The sequence below is a fragment of the Gymnodraco acuticeps genome, unplaced genomic scaffold, assembly GCF_902827175.1.
Source record: "Gymnodraco acuticeps unplaced genomic scaffold, fGymAcu1.1, whole genome shotgun sequence".
NCBI classification, from domain to species: domain Eukaryota; kingdom Metazoa; phylum Chordata; class Actinopteri; order Perciformes; family Bathydraconidae; genus Gymnodraco; species Gymnodraco acuticeps.
In genome coordinates, this window is record NW_022991528.1 from 12,811 (window position 1) to 24,984 (window position 12,174).

At 42.3% G+C, this 12,174-nt stretch overlaps 1 protein-coding gene across 1 annotated transcript; it reads right to left on the bottom strand.

Moving 5' to 3' along the window:
• Positions 1-284: 284 nt before the first annotated feature.
• Positions 285-10,116, bottom strand: LOC117533390 (Wilms tumor protein 1-interacting protein homolog; the record flags this gene model as incomplete). Its single annotated transcript, XM_034197090.1, is given in 6 exon segments — positions 285-4,068; positions 5,719-5,787; positions 6,481-6,532; positions 6,708-6,838; positions 7,582-7,644; positions 10,049-10,116. Coding segments are annotated over 6 exon segments (539 nt in total), but the record flags the coding sequence as incomplete, so codon positions are not given.
• Between the last annotated feature and the right edge of the window lie 2,058 nt (positions 10,117-12,174).

Sequence of the window (12,174 nt, forward strand, 5' to 3'; positions counted from 1 at the left end):
TCATAATATGTAATTGATACAAATCTGTATCTTATAGATTTCAAATCCCAATTATAGTTTAAATAAGAAATTGTTATTGTTGCCGTTCTAGTTTGATATCTGGAAAAACAACATATGTGAATTTTGAGTGATAGTATTGAAGGTGGAGGGCCAAAGAAATGAATGTGAAACAACGTTGTTATACTAAAACCTTGATATTGGGTGAAAGTAGGTAAAGTATTTAATACGCTATAAAAAAACAATACTTTTGATGTACTAGAAACAGCAAACAAATAGACATTATGTTGCAGTTAGCTACAAAACCACTTTATTGAAAAAGCAGATTATGTCATCTACAGTTAAATGATACGTCCCGATTTTTAATACATTAAATAACTTTAGACTTTTTCCATGTTTAGATAAATAGATCTAGTTTCCTTTTTTTTATGAACCATCTAAAACAAAAAGCAATACAGAAGATGTGACAGATGTGCTTGTTGGAACTACAGCAGGAGAAGAATCTTTTCCAAGTGATGTTTGACAGAAAAATAAACAACTAGCCTCTTTATGTACAGGGTGACTAGCTGAGTGCTATGCAAAATAAACACAAGTAGTACTTTTAAGAATTAAAGGGTTTACACTCTGATCTTGTTACGTTTTCCTCGGGGTTGATATGTGCAGAAAAAATGCCTCGTTCTTCAAGTATAGCACACGTTACTTGACCCTTAAACAACATTGAGGTTAATAAAAAGGGAATGTCTCACATATGCAGTCATTTTTCTTTCCTGCTTTTACAAATATACAACACTAATCATTATTACATTCGTATGAATCTCACTAGAAAGCACTTCCTGCCTTCAGCCTCTGCTTCAGTCTCTGTTTTTCACACATTCAGTAGTATTTATTCAGACCTGCGTGTACAGTCATAATAATAATAATAATAATTAAGAGCCAGTGTTTGCTTTTGATATCTGGTGTGAATCTCAGTCGGTGGCAGTCAGAGGATCATAAACACACCAGCTACTGAGACAAAACACGGTGTAAAGTTCAAACAAACACGGAGAATTACACACAAACATCTGGGAGAAGGTCATGTGTGGGATGCTGCAAGCACTGTGAGTGTGTGTGTGTGTGTGTGCAATGGCCTGCCATAACACACACTCACACTCATACACACTCGTACTGTACATGCACACTTAAGACTTTTGCACATGAAACAAGCAGGTGGGGTTTATCTGCATAAGACTTGCTCAATTTAAGTGAGAGAAGAATAGTTTTCCTCATGAAAAGACATTCCTAAAATGTCTTGAATCTGACATTAATTGCTTCACTATCCATTCAAGAGGAATTAACCGTTGGAGCCAATTCAAAAAACACATATATAGAAACTCTGTGATGACAGTTATGAGTAGCGAGGGATGAGACAGTTTTATTCTCACCAGCACCACCGTAGCTCAGAGTAGGATTGGGCAATATAAAGAAAAATCGATAATATCTTAGACAGAATAATAACAGTTTATATCTTACTATGAACTGTAACTTTCATTCATGTTATTAGGCCTGCCTTTTTAAGCTCGTCTTCTTGACTCTATTAAGACTTGCACTTGGTCTCAATGCTTTCACTAATTATTGCTCAGCACTTTGAATTGCCTTGTTGTTGCAATATGGAAGAGAAACACACTCGCGTGCCCCACCAAATACTTTGATAACAATATAGCGATACTTTTGTAGAGTTGACTATTAGGGCTTCCAGAACATACATTTATTAAATGATATTTTCGAATGTAATCAACAGTAATGTGGACATAATGACTGAATAATGGCAAGATACAAACCATAGGGAAGTTATCACGTTATCCATCCAATCTAAGAACATGTATTACAATATCGATAATCTTTATATATTGCCCAGTCCTAGCTCAGGGTTTCAAGTGTTCACACACACACACACACACACACACACACACACACACACACACACACACACACACACACACACACACACACACACACACACACACACACACACACACACACACACACACACACACACACACACACACACACACACACACACACACACACACACACACACACACACACACACACACACACACACACACACACACCTAAACACGCGGGTGGACCAGCAGCTCCACGTTTCTTTTAAGGGATGTCCTCTCATAAAGTCAACAGCAGACTGCAGGGGAACCAGAGCGACACACACACACACACACGCACACACACACCTGTTCTGTCTTAAGGCATGTGGACAAGTGGAGGTTCCTCGTCTCAGTGTTCATATGACAAAAAAAACAGTGTCTGGAAAAACAAACCAGGAGGCAGTGTCCTGAACACACCTGGAGCAAAAGGGATTTGCAAAAGAATCATTAAAGTATTTGTATTCCTCTTTGAGTACATGGACTGCTTTATTACCAAAAGAGCTGAATCTTTTGACAGTAGGATTGGAAAATACTGCATATTCTAAAAGTATAAATAGAGAATATGTAGTATTTCTAAGTTCAGATCTTCATACATGTTGCCTATTTGTCTCATAAGTGTGTTTTAGTGCTCCGCCACCACAGGCCCTAAATCTCCGCATTTAAAGACCCATTTCTAGCTAAGCTCTCAGATTCTAAGATTAAGCTTAAATCTTAATCTTACAGCTCTGTGTGATAACTTGGCAAAAAAGTGGCCGACCTTGACAGGAGGTCAGAATGAGCAAATCTGAAAAGAAGTCTAATGATAAGTAAATGCATTGTTCCCTTTTTGTGTGTGAGAATAAGTAAAAACATATTGGTTAATTTGGGTCCGTGTGAAGGAGATGCTAACCAGGTGGGACTCTATGTAGAACACTTACTGAGTAATGGCATCAATTGTAATACAACATTGATAAACATCTGTCCAGTTAAATAGTCAGAATAATCCGTTTTAATTCACTTTTTAGTATCTGGCACTTTAGGATATGCACACATGTCTCAATTTAAGTTTGTTAAAGTGGTGTATAGTCATTAAAGTCCAAAACAACAAATATGTCGCCAAAACTAAATATTTGGAACTCAAAGTGGAATAAAAATAATTAAAAAGGCAAATTATTTTTGTGCCACGTCTGCTCCTAAAACCAATGAGTCTGTAAACCCGCTGACAGACATGAGGAGGTGTTGTTTCCTGCAGGAGGAATGAAACAAGAGACCCACAAATCCTCAGACTTCTGGATCTGAATCAGCAACAGAAAGAAAGATGAGAATCTACATCTATGACCTTATGTGGAAAACATCTGCAAAATATATATTCATATATAAAAGACATTCTATGTGCATCTAAAACGTTTCTCTTGCTGTCATAATATAATCATTAATTAAGACACTGCTTGTGAATCTCTCGAGGTCTTCGTGGAATGTCAGTCGTTCCTCCGGGGCTACGTCTGGTGTTTCGAGGCGTTCAGACTGTTTCTCGCGGCCCTGTGTCGTGACGCTGCTTTTTGTCCTTTGCATAAACCAGTAGCAGCACTCCATGTCAGTGTTTGGGGGGGGGGGGGCTGCACTGAAGGCACAGCAATCCCAAACCCACCCTGGGGTCCTTCCTGTCCTCCAGAACGAGAATGTGGCCTCCCGGAAAAAAAAACATTGGAAGGGAGAGACAAGTTTTGCGTCCAATCCCTTTTGATTAATGTTTGGGGGGGGTCACCGGGGGTCTCTGGGTGAGCCGGCAAGTTTTAGGGTTAGGCACCCAAAGGGGAAGGGGAAGGGGGGGGGGGGGAGACCCTTTTTTCCCAGCCCGTCATGTGACAGGAGGACAGACGCTCAGGCGGGCACACTGAGGCGTCCCTGGATCTGCCGTTTCCTGTAGTGTCGGATCACCTGGGAGGCAGAACGGGGTCTCAGTTTGGGATCACCTGGGGTCTCAGTCCTCCTCCCCCTTCCTCCCCCCCCCTCACAGCTCGGTGACGTGCAACGGGTAGCTGGGGGGGGGCTGGTGGGCCGGGGGAGGGGCCTGCAGCCGGTGGATGTGGCAGCCGTGGCACAGCAGGTGGGTTTCAAGAGGGTAGCAGCGGTGCCCCTCCTCGTCGTTCAGCTGCAGACCGCAGTCCTGAGAGGAGGGAGGAAGAGAGAAACACAATCGGTAACTAAACACAGATGAGTGTGGGCTTTGTTAATGCACAAGGGGTACCTTTTATATTTGGGAAGTTTGCTTAGTGGGTTTTTGGCGGTGTGTGAAAACAGGTACTTATCATACAAGTGTCAAACCATTGTAATGATGTATTGCGTTGTGACAGCACAGCCTGGATATACACTAGACTTCCTTTTAAATGACACCTACCTCGAAATCGATAATGGAAGTTGTTGGCCTAGCAGCTACTAAGTTGAATATTATATACTAGGCATTGCAATAAGAACGAGCAATATGTTTGTTTTGGACCACACAATTTCAATCCTCCATTTCCATTTCCACACCAGAGTATAACTACTTAGTCTTCAACTGCTCAAACAAAGTGCACCAGGGTACTATTAAAACACACTACATGTTTGGTTTGAACTCGCGCTTAGAGAGTTCAAATGTCCAGAGGAATTTCTGAGAAAATCGCTGATTAAACACACTTTTTTTTTCTTTTAAATATCTGTATTGACAAATGCATTATGAGTACATGCAGTGAACCTGTGGAGGAGACTGTGAACTGAAGGGTGTCATAAACTGGCCTTCCTCAGACTTGGATAAGCAACGTAAAAATGTGTGTGTGATGAATATGAATTCTTCTGGATGATTCAGCTCTGGACTTTACCCTTCCTCTGTCCATGAGCCCCCCCCCCCCCCCTTCACATCTCTAAATCATTACCCACTGCTTACATAATGATCTGATGCATTTCTATGAAGTGAACTGTCAGACATTCAGAGAACACTGTCTGTCTCCTTCTGTTCTTGAGGACAGAAATCTCCCAATTCAGTATTTATGATTCAGAACACAGAAATGCAGAATCACTGAAGTGTGGCGTGAAATGTTGATCTGTCACTGAGAAGCCTCTGACTGACGGCTGGCGGGGATTTCACAAGTTCAGTCTGAGCAACAAGTCCCCAGCTGGGTTCAGAGCTCAGCGCAGGAATGTGCTTGTCAATGAGTCACAATGTTGATCTGTAACCTTGGGTTGTTAACTGTGTGTGGTGTGTGTGTGTGTGTGTGTGTGTGTGTGTGTGTGTGTGTGTGTGTGGGTTGTTAACTGTGTGTGGTGTGTGTGTGTGTGTGTGTGTGTGTGTGTGTGTGTGTGTGGGTTGTTAACTGTGTGTGGTGTGTGTGTGTGTGTGTGTGTGTGTGTGTGTGTGTGTGTGTGTGTGTGTGTGTGTGTGTGTGTGTGTGTGTGTGTGTGTGTGTGTGTGTGTGTGTGTGTGTCTCATTCATTCAGAGAGTGTCTGCAGCGGTGATTCATGCACGCTGGAGAAAAACAGTCTGGTCTCGTCCCACGATTGGCGGATTTTACTCAGGTTCATTGGGTCTAATGTGCGTGTGTGTGTGTGCGCGTGTGTGTGTGTCTGTCTGTGAGACTCAGTGTGAACTGTGCATGTAAATATTTTCTGTGCTATTCACAACAGCCTAAAATGTTGAATCACACACAGCGATAATGAATTGCCTGTAGTCTGAACTCATTCGTGCTAGACTGCTCTTACTCATACCCCCCTGTGTGTGTGTGTGTGTGTGTGTGTGTGTGTGTGTGTGTGTGTGTGTGTGTGTGGTAGGGAGCGTCTCACCTCACAGTGGTAACAATCCACATGGTAGTCCTTGTCCATAGAAACGACTCGAATGGTTTCCTCAGAGCCCTGTTAGCACAAACACACTCAGTCAGGTGTCTCATTGTAGTGATTATATTACATTGCATTTAGCAGACATTCATAGAGACTTACAGTAAGTTATGGTCCAACAAAAGCAGGTTTACACCAATTGATATGCACATGGATTTAAGGTAAACATTAGGGCTGTACCAAGTTGTTTGTTCAGATTTGGCTGTTCCTTTAGACACTTCAACTATGTATTTCTTTACATGTTCTCCAACGACTGTGAGCCTGGTAGTTTGCTCAGGGTATCAGGGGTCTACATTTCGGTCTGGTCTCCAAACTAAGTCAAACACGCGCAGAAAAAAGTATGGGAAAAGTCCACCAAGTTCTTCCCTTAAAAACCACGTCCATAAGAAGCTACCAATCCCAGTTGGGCGCCATTTTGCAGCAAAAATAAAAAGGAAGAAGGAGACACTAATAATAAGGAAAGAATGGTTGGGGAGACGCGGAAAGCAATCATTGTTTGTACAGCTTAGAGAGAGTTCAATTCAAAATAAAAATTGCGCTTGTCAAGCTATTTAATCCTGGATTTCCATAATCGGCACATATCGCGTTTTTGAAAATACACAAATACTGACAAGCCAAATGTCCTCGGATCTGGGGCTTTTGTTGACAATGACCGAAAACTCTCATTAGGTGTCCGTGCTGAATGAAATGATGTTTAGTGTAAACGGTTACCTGTGCTGGGAGGATGGGCTGGTTGCAGGAGGCACACTTGGGAGCAAATACCCTGTTGTAAAAGAGACACAGATATATATATCTATAAAGTGAAGACACCTTATTTCACACAGGTTAAAACTAGTTTAAAAAAGTAGATTGAGAACCATACATTTTGTGTTTAACTGCTGTCTTTTTTTGTGCTGAACATATTCAGTGATACAGTAAATATATGTGTGTCCTCTTACGTGTGGTAGTCTTTGACACAGTAGATGTTGTTCTCAACGTCCACGGTGAAAGGCACTCCGTCTAAACCCTCTTTACAAACCACACAGCGGAAACAACCCGGATGGTACGACTTTCCCAGTGCCTGCAGGATCTACACACACGATAAGAAAAAACACACACAAGATAACGGTAAGACGTGTGTAACCGGTGTTGATTCGCGGTGTCTGCGTTGTGTTTTGTTTTGGATGAAAATGAGTCAGAATATCGTTGAGGCTATCTCCGTTTATTCACGGACTGATAACAGATATACAACAAGTCGTTATTACATTGTTGTTTCCCTCACACGGACTCCTCTCACGTGGAGCATTCACAAGAAGGGAAGAGGAAAACAATATGAAGGCGGGAAGTTGAAAACTCATCTCTTTCGACTCCACTTCGAGCGATAGAATTACTAACAAAGCACTTATATACTAATAAAGGGCTGGCTTATCTAAAGCCAGTTGAGTAGCACTTGAAATGTTTGGCTCTATGAAGCCTGATGTACTTATATGATTCTGTTTTCTTCAAGGTTGTGTCTTCCTGGTCGAATGTACTTATTGTAAGTCGCTTTGGAGAAAAGCGTCAGCTAAATGCAATGTAATGTAAAGTCCCCACAAAAGTAATCTTCTGAGTACAGTGACTACATTCTGGAGGTTCCGCCCACTGATTCTAGACCTAGTCAGGTATTGAATGTTTAATACATAAAGAACACGTAATTATTAAATACAAAACACTGAATATCCTAGTAACGTTGCTTATCATAAAAACAATAGTGCCTGAAGAAGATGTGTCAATTAGAAACATTAGACATGCATTGAGTCTCTTCTTTACACTTCCTGTCTGATGAACTCTTACCATCTCCATGATGAGGTGACCGCACACAAAACACTTATCCGCCGTCTGCTGGAAACCAGAGTACTGAAGGAAAAGACACAGGAATTATTATTATTATCTTCAGCAGTTAGTAAACTTTTAGGCTTATTTCATAGCGGGTATATGCTGGCAGTTTGCCCCCTGATGCACGAGCTTGTTTCAGGGCAGGACTGATCTATAGAGGGTGCTGCTGCGCTCTTCACATCAACACGAACAGGATTTCTTTCAGGATCTTCTGTCTCTCAGCTGACATGTTCATCAGGCATCTCCACAACGCATGTTTCAAAACCTAGTCCTCCATCATATTCCATATAGACAGGTTGTAGGATACATGTCAGCTAGGGCATGGATAAAGTTTTACTCCAATTTAGACTTGTCTGTACATTTTTGGATTGATCGTTCAACGTGAAAGCATGCAAGGAAAACAAGTTATCTCTTAACTCACAACTAGGTAACTCGGGGTGAGCGATGTATATCTAAATCATCAATTTCTCTTAAAGGTGCCCTATTATACTGTTTGTCATCAATATATTACAGGTCTCAGATTTATACAGAACCTGTCTCTGATTGGCTGAAACACCAAACAGATCATTGCAGCATTACCCATAATCCCCTCTGTTTCAGCCCTGTTTCAAAAGTGCTGATTCTCTGTCTGTTACTTTAGATGAAAACAAGGAGCCCCTCCCCACGCCCCTCTGAGAGAGATTTGGTTACAAAGAACTCAATGGTGCTCTAGGAGGAGATTCAGGTGATAAGGAGGGGGGGGGGGGGTTACCTTGGTTGCTGATTGGCTAATGGTTACACAAGACAACACATCATTATGACATCATAAAGTGGCCAAAATCTGATCAGCTCATTTTCAGACAGGTTTTTATATAAATGGATCAAAAAGAGAGAATCTTTGTTCCTGAAACTTTCAGAGTCTCTTTCCACAGAGGGGACACATGTTGATGTAGAAGAGACATGAAGAAGAGGGGACACATGTTGATGTAGAAGAGACATGAAGAAGAGGGGACACATGTTGATGTAGAAGAGACATGAAGAAGAGGGGACACATGTTGATGTAGAAGAGACATGAAGAAGAGGGGACACACGTTGATGTAGAAGAGACATGAAGAAGAGGGGACACACGTTGATGTAGAAGAGACATGAAGAAGAGGGGACACACGTTGATGTAGAAGAGACATGAAGAAGAGGGGACACATGTTGATGTAGAAGAGACATGAAGAAGAGGGGACACATGTTGATGTAGAAGAGACATGAAGAAGAGGGGACACATGTTGATGTAGAAGAGACATGAAGAAGAGGGGACACATGTTGATGTAGAAGAGACATGAAGAAGAGGGGACACATGTTGATGTAGAAGAGACATGAAGAAGAGGGGACACATGTTGATGCAGAAGAGATATGAAGAAGAGGATGTTGCATAATAGGTGACCTTTAAACCCTGAGTGCAGGAAGTCTTAATGAAGGTGACCATCTGCAGCTCAGAAGCCTTCAGGGTCGTGACCTGATGACTTGGGGGCAAGTGGATGAACAAGGCTACCAGGTGGAGGTGGTGATGGGAAAATCTACCATCTGCCACCCCCTCCCCACCCCTAAAGACCCCCCCCCCCAGAGGACAGGCCAGACTAGTCGAGTCTTAGCTTCATCGCAGCGGAGGAAGAAGATTAGTCTCATCCCGTCATCTGAGCTCCAGCATCAGATAATCACTGATGATCGCTAAGTGCAACAACAGGAAGTGCTTCCCCAACAGGTTCAAATGTGAGGGGAAGCTGCTGAGAAACAGGAAGTATCGACAACGTGGTGATGTTGTTCGGATGATGAAGCTCGTATGTGTGAAAGGAAGCTTTGTTATGCTACTTCCTCCATGTTTGGACATCAATCTGTCAACATCAAGACACTTTGATGCCACTAATCTATCAATAATATGATAGCATAATAATGCTAGCACACTCTTTTAAAAGACACATTTGCCTTGAATTATTTTTGTAGATTTGTTTGTATAAATGGCACTTTAATAAATATTGTGTTAAAATATAATATAACTTAGATACACAGTATTTAACAACACTCCTCCCTCTTATTCAGAAAAAGTTCTTCCCACACCTGAGCTGCGAAAGATAAGTAATTAAAATAAATGTTTGAGGTCGTGTCCATACATCGTACGATAATCTTTATTTCCCACAGCTCCTGAAGGCACCATGAGAGCCATGTAAACAGCAGCAGACGGACCTCCAGCTGTCGTCCTGTAAGAGCCGGGCAGCTTGAGGGGTAATTGAGCTCCTTGGGGACATTTTGGGGAAATGTGTGTGAATTGGAGGGGTGGTGCTAAAGTCCTAATTATAGCTGCCATTATGTCCGTTTCCTCTGGAGGGACGCAGCCTGAAATCCTGATCCTTAAACCCCCTGGCCTCCCAACACCAAATCAATAACCAGGAACACTTACCAGGAAATCTTCCTCACAGTACACCTTCCCGTTGACGTTGTAGAAAGCTTTCCCTCGAAGCCTCCGACCTGAAAGGGAAAGACAACAAAGTCAAATCTACATATTCAAGAAGGTTTGAGACATACTGTGTTGCAGCAGAAACACTACAGGTTTCATAATAACAGTTACATTTAGGACTTTAAAGTATTTTTTAATGAAACTTTGAAGGGAATTTATGATGAAATGTAGTTTTTCCACTATCAGGACGTTTGTGACAAAATGTTTCTTTTATTTTTGTTGGAGTTTAACCCTTCAAAAACAACTTTTCTCCTGCTCCACACACACACACACACACACACACGACACACACGACACACACACACACACACACACACACACACACAACACACACACACACACACACACACACACACACACACACACACACACACACACACACACCACACACACACACAGCACACACACACACACACACACACACACACACACACACACACACACACACACACACACACACACACACACACACACACACACACACACACACACATCACACACACACACACACACACACAACACACACACACACACACACACACACACACACACACCTGTTTTATTGGAGTTATATCCACTAAAGAAGGTTAAGTTAAAAAGACTTTAATCTTTCTGGTCATTTATTAGACTGAGTTATAAAATATGACTAAAACATTCAGAAATCCATTCTTAAATCTCAAAAGAAACTATGAATATACTTTGAATGAAACTCGCATTTTGAGTGATTTTATTCAGATTAGAATTTTGATCCAAAGCCTCGGTGCTGTGAATGATTAAGACTTCCTGAGTGGAGGCTTTGCAGCATATGAAAGGCAAACTCAGAGGGATACATGTCACACAAAGCACACCGAAAACTCCACTTCTGACTCAGTGAAAATACATACTGTATACCTCTCTCTAATCCCCTCTACTTCACCACAGCAGCAGGTCGGTGTGGAGCAGATGGCTTCACTATCCAATGCAACATCCTGTCGTCCAATCACTATCACCATTGATCCCAACAGGAATCCATTCACAGCCCATACACAATCAATACAGCAGGCTGCCTTCCAAACCTCCCCCCCCAAAGTATCTCTCCTCTCCCCTTCCCCACCATTGTGCACAAGCAGAGCAACAATAGCAGGCTGCAGGGAGGATGTCCCTCACTCTGACGCACACATTAACACCAGATAGACACCGATAAATCCATTTCCATTTGATCACCATGAAGACACAACGCCAAACGTTTGGAGCGACTATTGGCGTTTCTCATCGTTCCACATCATGTCAAATAAATGCTGATTTTGGGCAACTTCTACTGGTCTGAAATCTCATGAAACAATCAGTAGTATATGCCAGCATTTACAATGTGATTGAATGGAATAAAATATGTGCAGTAATAATACAAAAAAACAGATATTGTGTGAATTGTGTGCATTAACTGCTATTGGCATTTCTCAACGTTCCAGCATGATTTTTTTGGCAACTTCTACTTCACGTTGGTGGTCTGAAATGTTGTGAAACAATCAGTAGTTGCAGTGCTCCGCCTCACAGCAACACACCACAGCGGGAGTAGCTTCCAGCTCTGAGCATGAGGGCTGAATTCCTCCGGGTGAGCCTTCATTCATCAGAATCCAAGTCTGAATCCAATCTAAAAAGGAAATTCTGCTGCAGCCCCCCCGCCATGCACCCCTCGCAGCTCGCCCATTCAAATTCATTTAGCAGCAGCGGTGTCTCTCTGGCAGCGCGATGACTTCACCGAGCCTGGCAGACCAAGTGCAGGGATCTCATAAATCTGCTGGATTAGTCAGATTTAATTGTCATCCCCGAAGCCACCATTGATTTTATGGATGTCCCAAAAAGACATGCCCCCCCCTCCCACACTCCCAACACTGCTGAAATGTATGCAATCGCTGTATTTCACACACAAACACCGTGTCACAACGCCAATACATTAACACCCACATAAATGGCTGCAGCGGCCGAGGAATGCTGGCACACAATAGGTGAGACTTTTAAGACTTTGAGACTAAGGAGCAATTAGCATTTTGGTAGCGTGGAGCAAAGAGAAAAGCAGGATGCAGCAGGAA